The sequence below is a fragment of the Ovis canadensis genome, chromosome 2 (genome assembly GCF_042477335.2).
Source record: "Ovis canadensis isolate MfBH-ARS-UI-01 breed Bighorn chromosome 2, ARS-UI_OviCan_v2, whole genome shotgun sequence".
In the NCBI taxonomy this organism is placed as follows: Eukaryota; Metazoa; Chordata; class Mammalia; order Artiodactyla; family Bovidae; genus Ovis; species Ovis canadensis.
The window spans coordinates 216849661-216875522 of NC_091246.1; the positions used below are offsets into that span (position 1 = coordinate 216849661).

At 37.4% G+C, this 25862-nt stretch overlaps 1 protein-coding gene across 1 annotated transcript in view; it reads left to right on the forward strand.

Moving 5' to 3' along the window:
- Positions 1 to 25862, forward strand: part of UNC80 (unc-80 homolog, NALCN channel complex subunit) — a 239685-nt gene that overhangs the window by 46912 nt on the left and 166911 nt on the right. The window contains exons 7-12 of the mRNA XM_069573767.1: positions 372 to 445; positions 3680 to 3819; positions 20272 to 20533; positions 21515 to 21649; positions 23645 to 23861; positions 24830 to 24970. Of these exons, the coding sequence (XP_069429868.1) occupies positions 372 to 445; positions 3680 to 3819; positions 20272 to 20533; positions 21515 to 21649; positions 23645 to 23861; positions 24830 to 24970 (969 nt within the window). The remainder of the gene's footprint in view (positions 1 to 371; positions 446 to 3679; positions 3820 to 20271; positions 20534 to 21514; positions 21650 to 23644; positions 23862 to 24829; positions 24971 to 25862) is intronic.

Genomic DNA, 25862 nt, shown 5'->3' on the forward strand with positions numbered 1-25862 from the left:
AAGGCTTTAACCATCTATTAAAATGGGTTTTTGATTCAAAAAAGAGATGAACTTCCCTGATGGCTCAGATGGTAAAGAATCTGCCTGCAGTGCAAGAGACTCAGGTTTGATTCCTGAGTCAGGAAGATCCCTTGGAGAAGGAAATGGCAACCCACTCCAGTATTCTTGCCTGGAGAATTCCATGGACAGAGGAGCCTTGTGGGTTACAGTCCATGGGGTTGAAAAGAGGTGGACACAACTTGAGCACGCATGCACACATTGAAACATATATGTTACCATATGTAAAATATAAAAGAAAAAAGGAAAAAAATACCTTATATAACTTATATAATCTTATAAAATTTGTGATGGGATTTCATCCATATTTGCAGCTAAGAGAAGCTCTCCTATCAATAGTCAAAGTCAGACCTGTGAATCACCAAATCAAGACACAAGACACCGAGAGGTGAGTATATTATAACCATGAGAAGAAAGGTGAATACTCCTTGAACATAGCGAGGTTTGAAGGGTAGGATTTGACCAGTGCTTTTTCTCAGTAGCTAGCATGTAACACTTAATAAATGTTAGTTGTCATTATTCATTCCACATTAAAGTATCTTGTTCTCAATTACTGAATCTCCTAATATTTGCTAGGCAACCCTAATATAAGTAAAATAATACTATAGTGGGTGTGGAGGAGGAAGTAGAGAGGAGGCTTAAGATACAGTCCCACCCCTAAAGGAAACTAAAGACAAATCCACATAAAACAGAAGATGTGTCATAAAGCAGAATATAATTTAATGTAAATTCACCATGCACTATTTGATTCAGAAAAGAAAGAAATGAAAGCCAGAGTAGTTCAAAGTCACATAGAAATGTATACCATCATTAATTTAATATGTGTTAGATGACCTGCTTTCTCTTTCAGTTCAACATGTGGAAAACACAATTTACTGTTGTCCATCAAAATTGAATCCTCTTTCCAACTCATGCATTATTGCCAGGATTATTATTATTATCCATTATCATCATCCTTTTTACCCTCAAAACTCAAAATGTTAACATCTTAGTATGTCTCCTGTAGAGCAATTGCTAAGTATAGACATTGTGATTTATATGCTATGTTTCGTCTATTCTCAGATGTAAATTTTTTTCACTTTTAACACATTTGAAGTATTTTTCATGATCTTTAGCCTCTTACAATCTCTCTGCCTGGTAGAAATCTTGATGTGATTGTCATTCTTATGCAGCAAAATGTGATCATTTTAGCATCTAAGTTTGAAGAATCATGGTCAGTGGCTTAGGAGAATTGTCAGAGGGGACAGTGGAACACTCTTTTAAGAAATAACACTCTTGATGGAGCGTAAGTTATTCTATGGGAAAAATATATATCAACAGCTCTGAGTTGAAATTTATAAATGTGAAAACATTTTAGGAATACCTACACCAATTTATTTCACTTATATTTTCCTTTTTACATATACATGGGATGTATTTATACTTCTCAAGAGGCTCAGTGGTAAAGAATCCACCTGCCAATGCTGGATATACAGGAGATGTAGATTCGATCCCTGGGTTGTGAAGATACCTTGGAGAAGGAAATGGTAACCCACTCCAGTATTCTTGCCTGGAAAATTCCATGGACAGAGGAGCCTGGTTGATTACAGTCTGTAGGGTCACAAAGAGTCACACAAAAACTGAGCATGCACATGCATGGGGTGGGTATATAATCAAAAGATCTGCATAAATAAGGCTAAGTAGACCTTTTTAATAACTATAAAATAAACAGTCCTCACTACTAAGAACTTAACAGAATTTTTTTTAAGATCATACATAAAATAATGATGTCTTATAACTGAAGACATCTTAGATACAGTGAAATACATAAATTCAAAATTTCAGTCTTTTTAATCCTCTCCATTTGATTTCTTGCTGAGTTATATTGTTTTCTTTTCATTCTGTTGCTCAGATGTGCACTGCTATCTTCTAAATCTAGGTCTTCCTATGTAGATTGCAGCTGGAACCACGTGATTGGATTTTCTACCTCTAGCCTCTCCTGCTTCATATAAATATAGTTCATAAAGCCTGATTAATCTTCCTAATGCATCATTTATTTATTAGTTCATCATTCCACAGAGGCTCATTATATACAAGGCACTGTTCTTTTATTGCATCCTTTCCTCCTTAGGTGCCTTTAGTGGGTCCCCTCACCTTAAGACCAAACTCCTCCTCCTGGTTCTCTATGCCTTCCACCACCTAGCATCATCCTTCTTAGGTGACCTCCATTATCCCTTCAGTTAGTAAAGGGTTGCTCCCAGGATTCAGGGCTTGCAACATTAGCCTCTGAGGCTTTGCTCAGACAGTTCCCTTATGCTGGATTGCTCTCTTTCCTCCCTTTACCTATCTAAATTGTATCTTTCCTTTAGGGACCTATTTAGACCTTGACTCCCCATGAACTCTTATCTAATTGCTTTAACCTGCACTGTCCAATATGACAGCCACCAGGTCCATTTGGCTACTGAGCACTTGAAATATGACTATTTGAATTGATCGAATAGCCTAAACTGGTGTTAAGTGTAAAATGTACACCATATTTTGAAGAAAATGTAAATATCTTAGTAATATTTATATTGATGATGAATTGAAATTAAAATTTTGGATTAAACAGAATATAGAGTTAAAATTTTAATTTTGCCTATTTCATTTTATTTTAAAAATAAGATATGTGTCTCCTACTTGTGGCTTGCATTGTACTCCTATTGGAAATGATGCTATAATCTTTGTTTATCTGTTTTAAAACTTAGCTGTAAGTTCTTGATTTCAAGGCCAGATTCATCTAATATGTTTTTATCTCCAAAACATCTAACATGAAACATACATAGTATGTTCTTGCTAAAGGATTCTTTGATCACATTCAGAAGACTTATTTTATCAAATTCCTAGCTGTATTCTATTCTCTCTATGCATCATGGTTGAACAATACTTTCTTATTTTACATATGAAAATACAACAGAAGTTGTAAGGGGTTAAAATACTATGATCAGTTTTTGTGGGTCTATCTTTTAGCAAATAAATTTATCTGTAATACTGATGGGAAAATATCTCACATTGGGCAGAATTACATTTATTAGATAAATGTAATTAAAGGAAGCTACCCTGTCAATAAAGTGAAATGAATTTGTGGTTACAAGTAAAAGTTATTGTGTTCATTTGGGGAAAATGTCTTACATCTCCCCTCTGATGAATGATGAAAAAATCTGAACCTTGCACTTTCATTTTCATGTTTTGACTTTGATTTGATTAGCTGTTTTTCACTTACCCTTGTTTTCTGCCTCATGACTCTATTCCATTCACCTCGGTACTGACATATCTTTGATGAATTATTAGTTTGCAGCTCTTCTTCTGTAGATACTGGATATGGAGGTGAAAAGAGAAAAGAATCAAGGGCAAAATGAAATAAAGAACATAAAAGTACTTTGCCTAAAAGACTTTTAATGATACAGGGGCTCTTTAGAAGCCTGTTTCTATCCCTTCTTAGACAAAGGCAAAATCCCTTTGTCTATGACATACTTATGCTGCAAATTTTTTTTAATTTAAAAAACAATGTATGTACAATAATATGATAATTCTAGAAGATATTCCTGAAGGGAAAAAAAAACAAAAACAAAAAACACTAATCTACTGTCTCTAACCCCGAAAGGGACTCCAGGTGGTCTGTGAAACATTCCAGTCAGATTCCATCTCACCCAAGGCCACCATTTCAGGCTGCCACCGAGGAAACTCCCTTGATGGAAGTCTGTCTTCCCAAACTTCCCAGGAAAGAGGACCATCACACTCCAGGTACATGACTGCAATATGATGGACAAAAATGTATTTCCAGATCCTCAAAACTAAATATGAATTTCCAGCTACTCTGTCTCTTAAAACGTGTAAATGTATGATATTTGTATACATATTCTGGGTCAGAGTATAATTACGTGAATACGTCTAGAAATAGCTGTATGTATTCTTAAAAAGCTCGTTTAAACATTCAGGCGTGGTAAGACATGATTTAATGAGATGTCTGAAATTGAATTTTAAGTATTTAAAAGTGGAAGCTCAAATGATGCTACCAAAAGATTATGTTGCAGGAATGTGAAGGGATCTGCTTTAATGTATAAAAATACTTCATACTAGCAGATCGTTGTATTAAGAACGGGTGCCTCTAAAGTACGCACAGGGAATTTGGGAATCTATTCTTTGTGAACATTCCAAAGCTGCCTCTGTTAGCTGGTGTCATAGTGAATTTGCTTACCAATGCCTTCTCTAGGACAAACATTAGTCCACTTCTTCCTGCTCTCTGATGAAATTAAGGAAACCTGGATTCATGAGGTTTGCCTTTGTGCCCATCTATAAACTCCACCTAACAGGGGAGGAAACCGTTTGTATATACCTGTTTTCAAATAAGGTTACTGTCTAATGGATAGTGTTTTAAAAGGTGGTATGTTTAAAATAGCTTTATTAAAGTATAATTTATATACCATAATATTCACCCTTTTAAGTCTACAATTTAATGGTTTTTAACAAATTTCCAAAATTCTGCAACTATCAATACACTTCAATTTCAGAACACCTCTATAACCCCCCAAATATCCCCTGTGTCCATTTCAGTCACTCCTGTTCCCACACCCTGATCTAGATGATCTCTTAACATGCTTTTTGTCTGTATATGGTTGCAATTCTGGATACTCCAAACAAGTGGAATCATACCATGTGTGGTCTTTTAAAAGCATTTGACTTCTTTCCTTTAGCATGGTGTTTTAGATCATTGCATATGTCAATAGTTCATTCTTCTTTATTGCTGTAATATAGCCATACAACAATATGCTGTCATTTGGATGTACTACATTTTGTTTACTCATGCATCAGTTGATGGATGTTTGGGTTGTTTATAACTTTTTGTCTATTGTGAATAATACTTTGATGAACATGCATATATAAATTTTTGGATGAGCATGTTTTTAATTCTGTTGGATAGATACCTGGGAATGAAATTGCTGGGTTGTATGGTAAATTTAATTTTTTTTTTGAGAACTACCAAACTGTTTTGCAAAATGGCTATACCATTTTACCTTCCCACCAGAAATGTCTAGGGGTTCATTTCTCTCTATATCTTTGACAGGATGTGTTATTTTTGTTTTATTATAGCCTTTCCAGTGGGTGTGATGTGGGATCTGACTATGGTTTTAATTTATATTTTCCTGGTGAGCAATGATGTTAAGTATATTTTCATGTCTTTATAAGCTATTTGAGTATCTTCTTAGGTGAAATATCTATTTAAACATTTTGCCCAAGTTTTCACTGGGTCATTTGTCCTCTTATTATTGAATTGTAAGAGTTTTTATGTATTCTGAATACATATTCAGAATGTCCTTATACCTCTCCCCACCCTGGAAAAAGATCCATAGATATTTCCTCTCAGTATTAACTTGCCTTTTTGTTCTAAAATGATCTACCTTCTTCTGGCTCCAGACAGATAGAAGAGAGTAAATGCATAAATAAATTATTTTCAGTTTATCTAAGGATAAGAAGGCAAATAAGGACGGAGTGGGCTCTTTCTCTTAGAGATCTAAATAATATGCAGGAGATGGCCTCAGGAAGATCTGGGAAGAGCAATCCAGGCAGAGGGAACAAGCCTAAAGGCTTTGAAGTGGAAATAAGTTCAGTGTATTCCAGGAATGGAAGGAAGGCCAGTGTGACCAGGGGCTATTGATGAGTAAGTGGACAAGGTGAGGGAATCAAGCCAGAGAGGCCATAAGGGGTCAGATCACAGAGCAGCCAGGAGGCCATGGTAAGAAATTTGAATTTTGTTCCAGGTGTGATGAAAAGTCATTAGAGCTGTTTGAGCAGTAGAGTGTAATGTCACTGAATTGTACCTCTTAAAGATCACTCCAGATGGTTTATGAGAATAGACTTGGGAAGAAAAGCAGACACAGAGATTAGTTAGGAGACACTTTCCATGGTCCAGGTGGGAGAAGAGGTGGCTTGGTTAGGATAGAGGTAGTAAGGGTAGAAAGGCTGAGATGAGGCTGAAATTGGGACATATTTAAAATAGAGCTGCAATGACTAGATGTGAAGAGTGAGAAAAAGAAAAGAGTCAAGCATAACTTAAGTTTATGGCTTGAATAACTCTGTGAGTAGTTATTAAATTTATGGCATGAGGAAGGCTGAGAAAAATCATATATGAAAGTATTCTGAACCTGCTTCCTTCCACCTGTGTCTGTGGCCCCCACTATATTATCCAAGCCACGCATCACCTCCTGCCTAGAGTCCTGCAACAGCATGCTTGTTAGTCTCCTCTTATTTGCTCTTGTAACTGCCCAATAAAGGATATACAGAGTCATGAAAAAACTTAATCATGCCACTCCCATACTTTAACTTTTTCAATGGCTGCCCACTGCTATCAAGATACAATTTAAAATCTTTGAAATACCCCTCAAAGCTCCACATTATCTGGCTGTTATCAAGTTCTCCTGTCTGACATCAGGCGATTACTCACATCCTATCACTAGGCTCCAATGTCTTTTGAGTTCTTCGCATGCAATATATTTCCTCTTAGCTCTGAGATTTGGAGTATGTTATTCCATCTGCTTGGATGGTTCTTCCATCTCTCTTTACTTAACCAGCTCCTCCTTCTTCAAGACTCGATTTAAATATTATTTCCTTACTTCCTAGAGAAGCTTTGGCAAATTTTAAATCTGATCACAGAACTCCTGTGTTCTCTTACAGTACAACTGGCAACCATAATTCAAAGACCTGTGTTGTCTAATAGATTAGTTGTCTAATAGTTGTCTCCTTCACTAGACTGTAAAATGCATGAGCAGAGGGACCAGATCTCTTTTATTCATTGCTCTATCTCTAGTGCCTGGCACATGGCCTTAATGATGGGCACTGAATAAGTACATAAATTTCATCTTCACAGTAGCCACACGAAGAAGACACTGTGCTTATTTTAAAGATGAGGAACCGAAGCATGGAGAGATTAAATGATTCATTCAAAGACGCTCAGCTAGAAGGCAGAAGATCTAGATTTGAGCTCAGTCTAGACAGTTCCATGGTCTACACTCTTCACTACTCTTCCACAAGAAGACAGGTATTTAGACGGAGCACAGAGGTTCCTATAGAAACCTACCCATCTTCTTAATTATGTTTTTATGGAAGCCTCTTTTCTTTTTGATCCCTCATTAAATTAAAGGAGGAAGTGTTGTGGCTATTTGCCATAATTGGTCATTTTGGGGAACAAATGCTTAACATCACTTTCCTCTGACCCCTCCCAATAGACCTGAAACTTAGTCCATATTTGGTTCTGACCTAATTGGCTTTTTCAGCACTTTAACCCCATCGCCACTCTGTCCTTCCTGTCACTTCCTCCTCTTCTTTTGCACGTTATACTGGTTTCTTTTCCCTTACGTTTCAAGCTGAATCTTTGTAGACTTTTCCTTTGGCTTCTCCTCCATGGCCCTCTTCTTGCTGTTGGTGTTTCCCTCTCCTCCCACATTCTCCCTCTGAGTAGTCTTATTTGCTGCCATAGTTTCAGTCACTCACTATATGTTGCTGACCCTCAAACCTTTACATCTTACCTAGACAACTCTTTAAAGCTCCAAACCCATGTAATCAAGAGACTGATAGAAAGCTCTTCCTGTTCCTTCCAGGTACCTCAAACTCTGTCTAAATCCAAATGTATTCTCCTGCCTCCTGTATTTCAGTAGATGGTACCACTATCAACCCAGACATTCTAGTCAATAATGTGAGGTTTATTCCCTTCCAAGACTTTTACATTCTGCCTTCTTAATCTCTCTCAAATCCTCTCCTCCTCCCCAACCTTACAGTAACTGACTTAGTTCAGATCCCTATCATTTCTTATTTGGATTTCTGCAGGTGACCCTAATGGTATCTCTATATTCAGTGTTGCCTCCTTTTAATCCATTACCTATATAATGTTACAAAAGTAATTTAAAATGCATATCTTATCATTTGATTCCCTTGTTAATAAATCCTCAGTGGCCATAGTTTTTAGGATACATTTCAAATTCCTTAGTCATCATACCTAAGTCTTCATGATCATTCATGTCCAAGCTCACCTTTCTCAATTTTTCACTTCACATTTCTTTTTCCATGCTTATTTTCAATACCAAAATCTGCATTAGCTAACAACTGCAATACAAGAAGTTACCAAAATTTCTTAGCAGCTTAAAGTGAAAGACATTTATTATCTCAAACAGTTTCTGAGGATCACAAATCCAGAATTTAGCTAAGCGGTTAGCTAGATGACTGTGGCTCAGGGTCTCTCAATGACAAGCCAGATCTGCAGTTATCTGAAGACCTGAATGGGCTGGAGAGTCTGCTTTCAAGGTGATTCATCTAGCTGTTGACCAAAGGGTTTAGTTCTTCAATACCAGGGCTTCTCAAAAGAGCTTCTGATGACATGGCAACTGGCTTCCCCCAAAACACATTATCCAAGAAAGTGTGTGAGGAACCAAGATGGAAGCTTCACTGTCTATTATAGCCTAATCTCCAGATGGAATCTTCAGTGTCTTTTGTAACCTAATTACCAAGGTTCAGTTCAGTTCAGTTCAGTCGCTCAGTCGTGTCCGACTCTTTGCGACCCCATGAATCGCAGCACGCCAGGCCTCCCTGTCCATCACCATCTCCTGGAGTTTACTCAGACTCACGTCCATCGAGTCAGTGATGCCATCCAGCCATCTCATCCTCTGTCTCCCCTTCTCCTCCTGCCCCCAATCCCTCCCAGCATCAAAGTCTTTTCCAATGAGTCAGCTCTTCGCATGAGGTGGCCAAAGTACTGGAGCTTCAGCTTTAGCATCCAATTACCAAGGTAAATGCCATCGATTCTTCTATGTTCTGTATCACACCAACCAATCCTAGTGTAGTGTGAGAGGACATTGCACAAGGTTATGAATATTAGGAGGCAGGTATTGAGGGCTATTTTGGAGGCTAATTTCAATAAACAATAATGATAACAATGTAACCATCATTTTATGTATATAGAGATATATATAGATGACTGTATGTCTATTTTTATTATGTTATTAAGTATCTTCATATTCCTTCTTCACTAATTCTGTTATACATTTTCTAAGAAGTTTAATTTAAATGTTATTTCTTACCTCAAATATAATACTGTGCTTCTGCCTGACTTTAAAAAATTGTGAAACAATGTTAGGGTGAAATACTGAGGTCATAAAATACCCAGGAACTTAAATTTCCTGCGTAATTTTTCTCAACCATAGTAAGCATGGAAATTTGCAAATATAAATAGCAAATTATTTTCTTTCCTCTAATAAAATTGATTGTTAATCGCTTTATTTTGATTTGCATATAAAGACAAAGATAACAATGATGTTCAAAGTTACCTCTTTGTGAAAGGACATTGTTTTTTCCCATTTTTGAATACTGCCACACTCAATCCTCTCTCTATATATGCATTGTTTGGCATATTTATGTGTACACAGTACATAGCACACATAAACCTACATGTGCGAATTAGATATGAACTCAGTGGCACTTTAGAAAAATGAATTATGTCTTCTCTTTGCCTAGCTGCAGTGGCTGGTTGCCATGGAAATGATGCAGAAGGTAGACCTTTCAGGAAATGCTAATTCTTTTTTGGGGGGGATATGCTAATTCTAATGTGTCTTCATGGGAGGAGTTCATGTATTAATCAGGAATAAAGAGAACTTTAATAACAAAACAATGCAAATATGTTAGGAACAAAAGCTATCTGCTTTTATCAAAGAAATCCAATTCACCATCTCTTTTGTCCTGACCTTGACTGAACCAAACATCACTCTTTCTGGAACTCGGCAATCATAGAAGAGATAGCTCGTTTTTTAAAATTAATGTCAGGTTTCGTCTTTAATTACCATATGCATAGAGTTAATTTCTGCTTCATTAAGTACTGCATGGGGTCAGGACTAATTTCCACAGTTCTCTGCCTCCATAGATTATCTATTATTTCTAAAGTGTTTTCCTGCTTCAGATGCGCTCTACTAGCATCTCCCAACACTGATTAATAATAACTTGGTTTCCTTAAAAAATAGTTGCTTGGAAAATATACTAAGACAATTCCTATCTTTTTTTGATACCCTTTTTTGTCATAATGTGTTCTATGCATATCAAAAAGTATATGCTAATTATGGAAAAAGTTTTAAGGTATCAAATTTTTTTTTAATTGAAAATCATCCATGAGCTTATCAGGTAGATATAAACATTATCATTTTTTTTTTGTATATATACTCCTCTTCATTACTTTTATGTATATTTTAGAATAAAACTGGTATTCATCCTTTCAGAAAATTTTCATTTTTTTCCTACAAAATAACTTATAGAATCATAGAATATTAAAGTTGGAAAGAACTCTTCTATCATATTATACAATGAGCTGCCTTCATATCATCTTTACTCACTTATGTAAGTTTCTTTCTCACATTTAATTAGGTAGATAGTTAATTAGTTAATTACAATAACTTTTATTGGTTACTTAGTGACAAGTTGATTGTCTGATAGTTCTGTCCAAAGTGAAAAATTGTTGTTGATTCTTGCCCTTTGTTGATTCTTCGCCCCAGTGTAACTCACACTTTAAGCCAAATAAACTAGTACTTGAGTGACATTTAAAATTGAGGTATTTCACGTTATAATGTTTGCTATAGAATGACTTGTTAAGTTCATTCTTGTTTCGAATAGAATTTCTTTAAATATTAAGCAATTGAAATGTGAATTTACTTAGCAAATTTTGATTGCCTAAGTTACAGAATCATTTTTAGTCTCTGAGTGCAACTCTTTATCAGTGGGAGTTTTGCTGTTGTACATCTGATTGTCAGTTGACCTTGTCTGTTAGAAAGTAGTTAATGACTATGAGAGTCAACTGTACATCAGTAATTACTTTCAGTCAAATAAGCTTTATGTGTAGACATAAATATAATCATCTGGCACCCTCAGGGAGACAAAACTGCCAACATATCATTCCAGTTAGTGCTTCCATGTAGGAATTGTTTTGGATGTTGACTTACAAGTACAAAAATCATGCATTATTTGTTTCTCTAGGGCAATTGCCCTCCAATCTTATTGAAATTATTTAAGAATTACCTGGAGAAATTAGGAGTATAGGATGAACAGATATAAACTACTATACTTAAAATAGATAAGCAACAAGGATTTATTGTGTAACACAGGGAATTATATTTAACATCTTGTAATAATCTATAATAGAAAACTGAATCATTTTGCTATACACTTGAATCTAACATAATATTTTAAATCGAGTATATTTCAATGAGAATAAAAAAGATTACCTGGAGATATTATAAAGACTCCTACATCGCATTGCCAGCAATAGTGGCTTAGTAGTTTGGGATAAGACTTGGGAGTTTTGCATTTTTACCAACTTCCCTTCTCCCTATCCCCCTCTTTGAGGGGCAAAAAGACAGAACAGCTCTAGGGAACTCTGTGGAGAGTGATTAATAAGATCTGTGACCTTCCATGACAGCCCTAAGCAGATCTCTGGGAGGGAGGAGCTTGAGGAAGGAATCGGTGTCTTTTTTCCTTCCCACGTTCTGTGGGAGCCTCCTTCTGCAGAATTCATCCTGGAGCCAAAGGCATGGGAGCCTCCTGTACAGTCTATACAGACCAGTCTTAGGGAGAGTGGATGGGGTCAGGGAGCAGGGGTTGGAGGTAAATAAGAGATATACTGCCCCCCAAATTATATAATAAATATTTACATTATATATTTATATTTTATATATAATGTATATACAGAGTTGTATATAAAAATGTATGTATTATACAAGATTATATATAGTGTATATATGTATAGGCTTTCTGTATATATAAATAGTGGATTTTTAGTCCATATTGAGAAAGTTCAGGATCTTAGTTGGCTAAAATTCTCTAAAGAAACAGAGAAAAGTACACAACACTGAAGTGGTTAGCTTCATGTATTTTCACAGGTGAGTACACTAGAGTAATCAGCATCCATATAAAACAACATTACAAGCACCCCAGTCTGATAAATCATGTAACACTTAATTCATGTTTGTTAAATGAATATACTACCAGCATTTATTTGCCCATTCTCCTTTGGCTGACTTTGAAAATATTGTCTAGTGTTTTATTGTAACAAAATTGCTGCAATAAACATTCTTGTGCATGTCTTCCTCTGTACACAAGCAAGAGCTTTTCTAAGGTAGAATTTCTGTACCGTAAGGTAGGGACTAAAGTTGACTGCTGCTGCTGCTGCTAAGTCGCTTCAGTTGTGTCTGACTCTGTGTGACCACAGAGATGGCAGCCCACCAGACTGCCCCATCCCTGGGATTCTCCAGGCAAGAACTCTGGAGGGGGTTGCCATTTCCTTCTATCCTGCTGCTGCTGCTGCTAAGTCGCTTCAGTCGTGTCCGACTCTGTGCGACCCCATAGACGGCAGCCCACCAGGCTCCCCTGTCCCTGGGATTCTCCAGGCAAGAACACTGGAGTGTTGACTAGATACCGCCAAATTGCACCCTGAGAGAGTTTGCCAGCAGTGTATGAGTATTCCCGAGTATTTTTACCCTCAGTAATACTCAGTGAGTTTGGGTAAACTCTGGGAGTTGATGATGGACAGGGAGGCCTGGCGTGCTGCGATTCACGAGGTTGCAGAGCCGAACACAACTGAGCGACTGAACTGAACTGAATACTCAGTGTCTTCAGTTTTCTGTAGTCTCAGATTTGTTGAGTATGAAGTGGTATCCCATTGTGGTCTAAGGCTACATTTCCCTGACTATTCACGAAGTGAAGTCTCTCTTATGTTTATTCCCTCTTTATGTTTTCTTTCTGGTGAAATTTCCTTCCATACCCTTTGCCCCATTTGAGCTATTTGTCTTCTTACTGTCTTAAAAACATGTCTTCTTTATTAGGAAGAAGACTAATCCTTTGTAGGCTAAATACATCGCAATTATGTTTTACATTTTGTAAACTTTTCAGTTTATGGTTTTTTTTTGTCTCTGCTTTTTTTTTTTAATTTTTATTTTTACTTTATTTTACTTTACATTACTGTATTGGTTTTGCCATACATTGACATGAATCCGCCATGGGTGTACATGAGTTCCCAATCCTGAATCCCCCTCCCACCTACCACCCCATATCATCTCTCTGGATCATCCCCGTGCACCAGCCCCAAGCATCCTGTATGCTGTATCAAACATAGTTACATTTGAAATAGTCACATTTATCAGTACTCTTTTAAAATAGTTGGGAAAGTTATCTTCTTCGAGAATCCTTTCACTCATACTCAGTCACATCCAACTCTTTGTGGCTCCCCATTGACTGTACCCCTCCAGGCTCCTCTGCCAATGGGACTTCTCAGACAAGAATACTGGAGTGGGTGGCCATTGCTTTCTCCAGGAGATCTTCCTGACCCACGGATGGAAGCCATGTCTCCTGCATTGGCAGGCAGATTCTTTAACACTGAGCCACCTGGGAAGCCCCTAGGATCCTGTCATACTAGGTCATAAATATTCTTCAGTCAGTTCAGTTCAGTTCAGTTGCTCAGTCGTGTCCAACTCTTTGTGACCCCATGAATTGCAGCACGCCAGGCCTCCCTGTCCATCACCAACTCCCTGAGTTCACTCAGACTCACGCCCATCGAGTCATTGATGTCATCCAGCCATCTCATCCTCCGTCATCCCCTTCTCCCCCTGACCCCAATCCCTCCCAGCATCAGAGTCTTTTCCAATGAGTCAACTCTCTGCATGAGGTAGCCAAAGTCCTGGAGTTTCAGCCTTAGCATCATTCCTGCCAAAGAAATCCCAGGGCTGATCTCCTTCAGAATGGACTGGTTGGATCTCCTTGCAGTCCAAGGGACTCTCAAGAGTCTTCTCCAATACCACAGTTCAAAAGCATCTATTCTTCAGCTCTTAGCCTTCTTCACAGTCCAACTCTCACATCCATACATGACCACTGGAAAAACCATAGCCTTGACTAGACAGACCTTTGTTGGCAAAGTAATGTCTCTGTTTTTCAATATGCTTAGTGTTCTTCTATTTTGCCTTTCCAAAGTCTCTAGTTCATCTAAAGTTGCCCTTTTTTTGATACATGATGGTATGAAATAAGGATTTGGTTCTACCACATAAATAACTCAGTTTTTCTCTCACCATTTCATGAATGGTTATTTTGCTGCAAATGTGTACCTTTATTGAGTATTAGTGTCAGTGTACACATATGTGAGAGTATGATTTTGGGTTCTCCATTGTGTTGCATTTCCCTGTTTGCCTGATTCTACCAATATCTTATTGTCTTGTTATCATAACTTGTTTCTGATTTTTGTTATTGATTTTAATAAGTTAATAAATTTCATAAAAGGTTTTCTGTATCTACTAAGAAAATCATGTGGGTATATTCTCCTATAATTTTTTTAGGTAGTAAATTACTTTAATAGACTTTCTAATAGTAAGCCATCCTTAAATTCCTGGGGAAAACCCAACGTGTGCATTGCTGGATGGAGTTTGTTAATATTTTGTTATTTTTACATCCATGCTCATATATGTGCCTTGTGGTTTTCCTCTCCTGACTGTTGTCTGATTTTGGTAGCAAATTTATAATAGTCTCATGAACACCCCTTCTTTTTCTGTCTTTGGAACACTTTGTATACAACTAGAAATTCCCTTTTCCTTAATGTTTAATGAAATTTGACTGTAAACTTTCTGGGCTTGATACATTTAAAAAATAAATTTTATTTACTACAATTCCATTTTTAAAGGTGATGGGCCTATTTAGGTTTTAATTTCTTCTTGACTCAGTGCAGATGGATAGATATGTGTTCATCTGGGTATTCAAACTTTAATCCCATCAATCATAGTGTTTTCTTCTATTTATAAAACCATCACCATATCTAGTTATGTCTGCTTTTTAATGATCATATCTTGATCACACCTTTTATTGTATTTCTTGATTAATTTTTATTAGTTTTGTCAAAAAATAACATTTGATTTTGTTAATCCTATTTTCCTTTGTTTACTGTTTTATTAGTATATGCTCCTCTTTTACTTTCCTTTTTTCTGTACTGTTTGGGGTTTTATTACTTTTTTTTAAACTTATTGAAGTATTAACTTGGCCAAAAATTTCATTCAGATTTTTCTATTCATCTTAGGGAAAAACCTGAACAAACTTTTTGGCCAGTACGGTGGATGCTTACATCATTATTTTTTACTTCCTTGTGGTTCCTTTATCCTGCTATAGTCTTGTAATACTCTAAATGCTCTTTTCATTCCACTTTATCTGTATCTCACAAGTTTTCATATGTGGAATCATTATCATTCCATGTAATATTTTAAAAATTCTCATTGCAACTTTTTATTTGACCCATGAGTTATTTCAAAGTGTATTTCTAAATTGGCTAACTGATTAGAGCTTTATCTTTTTGCTGTTAATTTCTATTGGAATTCAACTATGGTTAGAGTACTAGGTTTATGTGAGATGATGAATTTTCTGTTTCTTTTGATTCTTTTTTTTTTTACCTATGTCTCTAACTGCTTCTTCTTTTTTTTTAGTTTTTCATTTTTAAAATTTTAAAATCTTTAATTCTTACATGTGTTCCCAAACATGAACCCCCCTCCCACCTCCCTCCCCATAACATCTCTCTCCTGCGTCAGACATAGACTGGCGATTCAATTCTTACATGATAGTATACATGTTAGAATGTCTTTTGATTCTTAATTTGTAAATATTTCAAGGTACAAGAAAACAGTGTTAAGTGTAGTATTCAGATCTCTTATGGTCTTCAGTTCAGTTCAGTTCAGTTCAGTCACTCAGTTGTGTCCAACTCTTTGCGACCCCATGGACTGCAGCACACCAGGCTTCCCTGTCCATCACCAACTCCCAAAGCTTGCTCAAAATCATGTCCATCAAGTTGGTGATGCCATCCAACTGAAAGGTTGTTGCTGAACCATGAAAGATGCTGGGATTCTTGGCCTCCAGAGGAGAGAATTAAATCCAGGGCTAGTGATGAGGCTTGACTGTTCAGAGCTTTTGTGTAATAACGTTTTATTAAAATATAAAAGAGATAGACAAAGCTTCTGACAGAGACATCAGAAGGGGGCAGAAAGAGTGCCCCCCTGCTAGCCTTTGATAGTATGTGTTATATACCTATCAGCAAGCTGTTAATTAGAGAAAGGAAATGTCTCAAAACTTAGAGTGGTACCAGGCCCCTCACCCACAACATGCATTTTGAGATAACATTGGTACAAGGTGAGTCATCCCAGGCCATGAATCTTGAAAAAAGGCAGGTTTCCAAGTAAATATATAGTTTCATTAACATAGACTAGGAGAACAATGTATGAGTAAAACATACTGGTTTGTTGAGCCCTTATCAGTTCTGAATCTTATGAGGAACCCACTTGAAGAAAGACGGCTGCTGCTAGGTCACTTCAGTCATGTCCAACTCTGTGCAACCCCATAGACGGCAGCCCACCAGGCTCTCCTGTCCCTGGGATTCTCCAGGCAAAAACACTGGAGTGGGCTGCCATTTCCTTCTCCAATGCATAAAAATGAAAGTGAAGTCGCTCAGTCGTGCCCGACTCTCAGCGACCTCATGGACTGCAGCTCACCAGGCTCCTCTGAAGAAAGACGGAGTCTAGGGTAAATGCATAGTTCATTAACATAGCTTAAGAAAAACATATCCATAAGAAAAATGCATTGGTTAGCTCAAGGTTTGAGAAAAGTTAAGTTCAGGTGGAACCTGGTGTCGTCATGGCAACACAGAATTTTAAAAGAAAACTCCTTTTAATTTTGCATAGGGAAGGGAAAAAAATCTGACACTTGTATTTTGTTTCCTCTTGCCACTCTTAAGAGAGAGAAAAAAACATCTGACACTTGCAGCATATTTCCTGTGTGAGGACCCCTAGCCTTCTTGCCTGTTACCCTCTCAAACCATCTCATCCTTCGTTGTCCCCTTCTCCTCCTGCCATCAATCTTTCCCAGCATCAGGGTCTTTTCCAGGGAGTCATTTCTTTGCATCAGGTGGCCAAAGGATTGGAGTTTCAGCTTCAACATCAGTCCTTCCAATGAATATTCAGGACTGATTTCCTTTAAGATGGACTGGTTGGATCTCCTTCTAGTCCAAGGGACTTGCAAGAGTCTTCTCCAACACCACAGTTCAAAAGCATCAATTCCTCAGTGCTCAGCTTTCTTTATAGTCCAACTCTCGCATCCATACATGACTATTGTGAAAACCATAGCTTTGGCTAGACAGACCTTTGTTGGCAAAGTAATGTCTCTGCTTTTTAATATGCTGTCTAGGTTGGTCATAGCTTTTCTTCCACGGAGTAAGCATATTTTAATTTCATGGCTTCTGTCACCATCTGCAGTGACTTACTTACAGTCTTGCTCATCTCTATATATGCTTGATCTGCTATTTAACTGAAAAATGTGTGTTAAAGTACCACTATTATTATTTGTTTATTTTCCCCTTACATGTCTCTCAGCTTTTGCTTTAAGTGTTTGGTAGCATTCTTATTAGGCTTCCCTGGTGGCTCAGAGGATAAAGCGTCTGCCTGCAATGCAAGAGACCTGGGTTTGATCCCTGGGTTGGGAAGATTCCCATGGGAGAATTCCATGGACAGAGGAGCCTGGCAGGCTACAGTCCACGGGGTCACAAAGAGTCGGACACGACTGAGCGGCTTCACACACACCTGTTAAGAATTTAAGCTTCTTGGCTTAGTTTTCCTTTTAACATTATGGTAACCATCTTTATACCTAATAATACTGTTGTAGGAAGGGAGACCCCTTCCAGGGCCTGAAACTGGGCCCTTGTCTAACACTCAGAAATGAATTGTTGGAGGAGACACATGTGCTGACAAAATAAGAGATTTTACTGGAAAAGGGCACCCGGGTGGAAAGCAGTAGGGTAAGGGAACTCAGGAGAACAGCTTTGTCACATGGCTTGCAGTCTTGGGTTTTATGGTGATGGGATTAGTTTCTGGGTTGTCTTTAGCCAATCATTCTGAATCAGAGTCCTTCCTGGTGGTGCATGCCTTATTCAGCCAAGATGGATGCCAGAGAGAAGGATTCTGGGAGGTGGTCTGACATGTGGTGTCTCCTTTTGACCTTTCCTGAATTCTTCCGGTTGGTGGAGGCTTTTTAGTTCCATGTTCCTTACCAGGACCTCCTGTCGTAAAGCAACTCATGCAAATGGCTACTATGGTGCTTGGCCAGGGTGGGCAGTTTCAATCAATGTGCTTCCCCTAACGATACTTTTTACCTCAAAGTTTTTTTTTATTATTGTTACACCAACTTCCTTTTAATTATATTTACATATCTATACCTATTCCCTCCCTTCCTAACTTTCTGTGTCTTCAAATATTAGGATTTTATTTCCTAATTAGAATGTGACTAAACCTTGTTTTGTAAATCCACTATAAACATTCTTGTCTTTTATCCCATTAATGTATTCATTATTCATTTTGATAACTGACATTTTGGATTTATATTTTCCATTTTATTTTATTTTATACTTTTTATATACTTATGTATTTTCTGTCTATTTTTTTCCTTCTCTGTCAATTAATTGTATTTTCTCTAATCTCCTTGTTTCTTCTTTTAGAAGGAAGTTTTCTGTTATATGGCTACTATTGAAAGTATAACATGGATTCTTATCTACTCAAAGTCAGAATTGAATGAAATCCCAATGTTTTAGCTCCAGTCACTCTGTGCCTTATTATATACTGTTATATACACTTATGAAAACATCACCATAATCAAGATAATGAACATATCCATCACCCTTTAAAATGTCCTTGTGCCCTTTGTAATTTTCCCCTTTCTGAACCCCACTCTTTCTTCATTTACAGGCAGCCGCTGATCTGCTTTCTGTAACTGTAGGTTAGTTTGCAGTTTTCCAGAATTTTGTATAAGTGAAAACATGCTCTTTTTACCCAGCACAATTATTGAATATAATACTTTTCTCCTTTTTATTGTTAAGTAATATTCTGTCATATGAATATATCACAATTTGTTTGTTCACTCACCTGTTGATGTACATTTGTGTTTTAAGTTCAGGACCAGTACGTTCTCATAAAGTCCTTTTCCACTCCAGGTCAGTTAGGAAAAAAAAAAAAAAATAGCCAAATTTTTTTCTAGTACTATTATGGCTTTATATTTCTGCATTTAAATTTTAATCTATCTTGATTTTATTTGGTAAATAAAATGTATTAATTTAAGATAGGCTAAATTAAATTTTTCCTGAGGAGTAAGTCAATTATGCCAATTTTATTTATTGACTAGTATATTCTTTGAAGTAATTTGATTCTTGATCTTCATATATATAAAATATTTATAAATACTTGAATCTTTTGTAGCTCATATTTTATACCACTGAAATCTTGACTAAATTTATTGTTGTATAACAGATTAATATTTTATAATTTATACTCTTTACATTTCTTCTTAAACCTTTCTTGATTACTCCCAATTTTCTTTTCATCCATTCAGTTAATTTCTCTGGAAATTTCATTGGAATTTGTGATATTGTGATTTATTAAAAGAAATATATACTATTTTGTCTTCCCCCTTGTTTCTGCCACAAAATCCTTATAATCCTTCAGTTCAGTTCAGTTCAGTTCAAAGAGATGAGCGGAACAATTATCTTTTGCTATGTTAATAAGGTGACTTTTGGGCAGCATGTAAGTTTAGGGGCTTTTGTTTGTTTAGTTCTATACAGTTTCCTTGGCTCCTTTACATAATATTATCAAATTGAAATTTAAAAATCCTTATGAAGTACTACACATAAGGATTATTCCCATTTCTATCAAGGTACAAGTCAACCTGATGGCTTAGTATAAAAGAAACATCCTAATGTGAACCTCATCTGTTTCTATAGACCACCACCACCAAATTACTCACTAACTGTACCGACTACTTGACTCTCCTCCACCTGCTTGAAACTCATGACTTCTTTTAAAACTCCATTCCTTCATAGGCATTGTTTCCTCTGACTGAAATGCTGACCCACTTTCCTAACCAATGCTCAGTTTTGCCTGGATAATTGCTACCTGACCTTCAAAACTCTCTCCAGTGTCTCTGCTTCTAGGTAGTGTCTAGCAAAAGTAGGAAGAGTGAGGCCATTTAGGAGGATGGTAGGATGGAACAGACAAGAGACAAGTAAGTGACTAAATGAACCAGGGAGAAGAGCAGAGCTATAAACCTTGTTTTGCCACCCCTTGAGATGTATGACTTCTAGTATAACCATGTGCTTTCTGCCATTGGAAACAGGGTCTCTCTCACGATACCTCCATGCCAAAGGTCTCGCTATGCCACCTACTTTGATGTTGCTGTTCTTCGCTGCCTACTCCAGCCACACTGGTCTGAAGAAGGCACTCAGTGGTCCCTGATGTACTATCTACAAAGACTGAGACACATGTTGGAAGAGAAGCCAGAAAAGCCCCCAGAGCCAGATATTCCTCTCCTGCCCAGACCCAGGAGCAGCTCCATGGTGGCAGCAGCCCCCTCACTAGTGAACACACACAAAACCCAAGTAAGAGCATCTCGGATCCATTGTTTTTTCAACAAACAACTTTGCTGTAACAGTGTCTTTTTTTCTTCTGTGTATCCAGCTCTTATTTATCCCATTGCTGTTTGATTGGTGGGTTCCCCTGATACTATTATCCTTTCCCTTCCATCTTTTACTACTGGACCATTTTGCTGTTCTATTTTGCAAAATTCCATTTTGCATTTAAGAAGTGCTTTCTAAATGCCTCTTACCCACACTAATCTAGAGCAAGCTACTGTTGATTCATAATAATGGAAAATGGGTCTTCTGGCTAATCAAAGTGCTAGTTAATAAAGAGATTTTGTATATAACTGTCAATTACCAATATTATAAAGTGCATGACTCTGGTGTTTTACTGAATATGATTTAACATCCTGTGCAGAGCTCAAAATTTTCCTGTGCCTCAATGTCACCTTTCACGATATTGGTTTTTGATACATAGTCTTGCTATTTATTATAGATGTTTGAAGAAATAAACTGAATATGTACTGATGACATCCCCATGAAAATCACTTTTTGATAAATGAAAGTACTAATAGCAGCTTAAATACTTGTTCCCTTTTTCAACATGTTAAATATGTAAAGTATGATCTGCATTGTGTTGCAGTTGTTTGAGTTTATTGAAATGTGAATTGGCTGTATCTGAAATATGTCTGCGTATTCTGAAAATAAATAGGAGTGATATCAGAATGAAAGGGAAATATGTTCTGTTTTAGTAATAGAAGATTCTGCCCAGAGTGAACATCTCCTCTGGTGAATCATTAAATGGAAAAACACATTTTTTAAATAGAAAAAGAAATACCTACTCCCTTCTTATTTTCTTAGCTTTCTTAAATCTGGAACTTGGTGGTTTCACTGTTGAAACCTCCAAAGAGAAGTTACAATTAGTATGAAATATATCTCTATTGTGATGTGAAATATATCTCTAAGTCCTTGACCATTAATCTATTTTTATTGTCTATTAAGGATCTCACCATGAAGTGTAATGAAGAGGAGAAATCTCTCAGTCCTGAAGCCTTTTCCAAGGTTTCATTGACGAATCTACGCAGGTCTGCCATCCCAGATCTTTCTTCAGATCTTGGCATGAACATTTTTAAGAAGGTGAGTAGAACCACTTAAAAAAAAAAAAAACCAGTAACAAAAAAAAAAAGTAGGGCATGAAATGCTTCTGATTGTACTGCTGAGTCACGTGGGTTGAGGAAGGGACCTCAGAATAGAGGTCCACTCCCAGTTATAGCACTGACTTGCAGTATGACCTTGGGCAGCATGACCTTTCACATTCCCTCCCTGTGCATGAGTGCTTCCCATTTTGCACATTATGTGGGGTTGTTATGGAGCTCAATCCTGATAATATGTGTAAAGTGCTTCTAGTAGTGTGGTCATGGAGATAGTTGTGGTAGCAGTGATGGTATCGTACATTTGTATAGCTCATCTCATTCTACCAAGCACTTCATATAAATAATTCTTATTTAATCCAATGAGACTTTTATTCTCCACAATTTGCACCTAAGAACCTGAGTCTGATTGCAGTTCTTAGAGTAATGGGGTCAGCATAGAACGTTCATTCTTGAAGTCATCTCTTAAAAATTTTAAGGCAATAGAAAAACCAAGCTTTGTGATAATGTAGTAAATCCTTATAACTGACCATTAGCTTTACTACCGTCACTTCTCTTTGTGAGTGACAGTGTGAGTTTCCATTCAGCAAACATTTATTGCACATCCACAAGAATCTAGAACACTAAAACTGGGAAATTAAAGGTTGAGTCTTTGTGTAAATAAACTGACTTGGGAGTTGATTGGTTCAAATTCAACTCCTACCATTTTCTACCCATATGATACTGGCCAAATGAAATTGGTTTTTTCATTTATAAATGGGTACATAATATACTTACCTCAAAAGGTTATGATAATTGAGATAATGTGTGTAGAGTCTTTATTGGGCCTAGTACTTAGCAAGTACTCAATAAATGTTAACTATTATTTTCAACAATAAAAAAGAAATAAGACTGTGCCTTAGAAACTTTAGGTAGTTTTAGAAAGGTTAAGTCCAAACTCAAAACTAGGTCTTCTAATTAAATATTTCATGCTCTTATTAATCTACTCTTTGCCTCTCTTTTTTATAAGCAAATGGAGCTAATCAAACAGAAAATAACATGTGTAAGATAATGTATGTGTGGTGGCTTATTTTTTCTTTTGCAAAATGACTAGTTTGTGTCCATGAAGAACATAGAATTACCAACCTATCTGTAAGCTCAGAGTTTGCTATGCAACATTGATAATTCAGTAAAAGACAAATGCTGTAGTTTTTCTAAAAATGTTAATCAGTGGGGGGAAAAGAAGTTTACAGTTCTGATTGCATGTGAGAATCTCTGCAGAACTTTTAATAAATCAACGGCCCAGGCCTGAGCCTGGATCTATGAACTCACAATTGCTAAAGATTAGGCCCAGACATTAATATATTTTAAAAACTTCAGGCAATTCTAAACTCTTAGATATACTGGATCTTGAATTTCTTTGACTGTTAGGTCATAGGGTTGTACCAATGCAAATTCTGCATCTTCTTTGCCTCTCCTATGAACAGAGGTATGCATCTGAAGTCATTTGGCTGAAACAATGGATCTGTCTTGAAAAATGGAATAGAAAAAGACTGATTGGTCTACGTGATGGCTCAAGGTTCCTATATACTAACCCAGGGTTTCTCAAGTTTTACCAAGCATCAGAATCACCTGCAGGACTTGTTAAACATTGCTGGCCCTCCCCTTTGGCTTTCTGATCTAGTATGTCTGGGGTTGAACCTGAGACTCTGCATTTCTGACAATTTCCCAGGCACCGATGCTGGTCCAGAGACCACACTTGGAGAAACATTCCTCAAGCCCAACCTGGCAGAAAAACCTAGGAAATATGTTATCTTTTTCTTAATTTCTTTCACTCCTTTTCACATTGTGGAAATTTCTCACATCTCTACTGGATGACATTTGGTGACTTTCTGGGTCTCCTTTTCCTGGAACATTTCCTGAATTTTACTCCAACCCTTTGGGAAGCAAATGATAACCTTGCCTTTGTCCTGTGCCTGACCTTCATCTCTTATCCCTGTAGTTTAAGAGCCGCAAAGAAGACAGAGAAAGGAAAGGTTCCATCCCGTTCCACCACACAGGGAAGAGGCGGCCTCGGAGAATGGGAGTGCCATTCCTTCTGCATGAGGATCACCTGGATGTGTCCCCAACTCGTAGCACATTCTCCTTCGGAAGTTTCTCTGGGCTCGGAGAAGACAGACGAGGCATGGAAAAAGGAGGCTGGCAAACCACCATTTTAGGTGACCACAAGGACCTTCGAAAGTAGGGCAGAGCTTCTTTGACCTGTTTAGAAATCTGGATCTAGGGCTCCCAGGGAAATCTGTACTTTTTTTGACAGTTTAGTCGAGAAATCTGGGCCCAGATACAGCCTCCCCAGGACCCAAATAATGCTGTGTCTTCATAGACAAAGAAATGGAAATAATAGAATTATACAAGAATCCTGTATAATTAGAAAGCCCTATTTCTGATCATTCTATACAATGATTCTTTAAATTTTATCGAAGTACAATTTATATATAATATCATGCTAATTTCTTCTCTATAGCAAAGTGACTCAGTTATATATATGTATTTATATATATATTTTCATATTCTTTTAATATTTCATATTCTTTTCACCTGATATCGAATAGAGTTCCCTGTGCTATCCAGTATGACCTTGTTGTTTATTCACCCTGTATATAATAGTCTGCCTCTGATAATCCCAAACTCCCATTACTTTCCTCCCCTACCCTGCCTTCCTCTTGGCAACTGCAAGTCTGTTCACAGCAGTATATCATTCTAGACATGGAAACGTGGCCTTAGAGGGCTCTGTGCATTAACTTTGTGAATCCAAAGACAGAGTTTTCCTTCACTCAGATATTAAAAACAGAAGATGTAAAGAAAAGAAAAGGGAGCTTTTTTTTTTTTTGTCTTTCTGGATGTCATATTAAGAAGATCAGGTTAAAATCAAGATATGACAACTAGCAGGGGCCTAACAGATGGTTTCTGACATTTGGCTTAGATTGGGGCTGACCTTCTCACAGGCAGCTTCATCAATCATCTCAACCCTGAGTGTTCCCAAGGGAGATTTAATTCCTGCTAGTCAGCTGTGCCTTGCAGGCTTCCTAATATCCCCTGACTGTCACTGCCGTCCTTTGGGCAGACAAAATCTTGGCAGAACATCTTTCAGATTTTCTAACCTTCTTGTGGTTCTTGTCCTTCTCAGGGAAATTTACCCGGCGGGGCAGCTCCGACGCGGCCACCGAGATGGAGAGCCTGAGCGCCAGGCACTCCCACTCTCATCACACGCTGGTGAGTGACCTGCCAGACCACTCCAACAGCCACGGGGAGAACATCGTCAAGGAAGGTGGGTCGGAGGCGGCCCCTGCAGGCGGGACTTCAGGTTTCTTTTCCTGTTTCCTGTTTTTTCTCCATGTTCCATTTTCATTGTAATCTGGCTCCATGTGCTTTTTGAAAACTTGCATTTGTGTATTTTATGGCTGGATTATTTGTGAGCCGTTTTTAAAATTTCCTTAGTAGCAAGAGCTATGGGATAGCACACTGTGAATACCATGCCTCTCGGAGGGAAAACAAGGGCAACCCATTCATTCTGTATTTATTTTCATAAGAGCGTTGACCTACAGGAGACTTCTGGGACGTCTGTCACATCCCTCTGAAGGGCTTGTCCATCTTCAGGGCAGGAAAATCCCTGCCTTCTAAGATCACTGATTCCCTTTCCAGACAGCTGCTATTCTGTGCTTTATGTGGAGCAAACATGTGCCTCTGGATGAAATCCAAGATGGGTTCTTAATCTGTGCTCTTCTTAACCTATGAGTATAAATTTAGTCCCTCTTTTCCCTGGACTGTACTTCAAGTATTTGATGACATTTGTTAGTTACCACCACAAATTTATGTTCCATAATTCTTAAGCAGAAGAGAAAAAAGAATCTTTCTTGTTTTCTGTTGCCTAAATATATTAAATAAAACCAAATATTTTCACAGCTACAAACTTGCAGAGAAATATTTCAATCAAATTGGTTTAACTATTGGAGAAGGAAATGGCAACCCACTCCAATATTCTTGCTTGGATAATCCCATGGACAGAGGAGCCTGGTGGGCCCCAGTTCATGGGGTCGCAAAGATTCGGACACAACTGAAGCAACTGAGCACAACACGGTGTAAATAACCAATAGGGTCTATCATCTAACTGCATAAAAAGCACCAGTTAGACAAAAAATTATATCCTGGGTCTTAAGAAA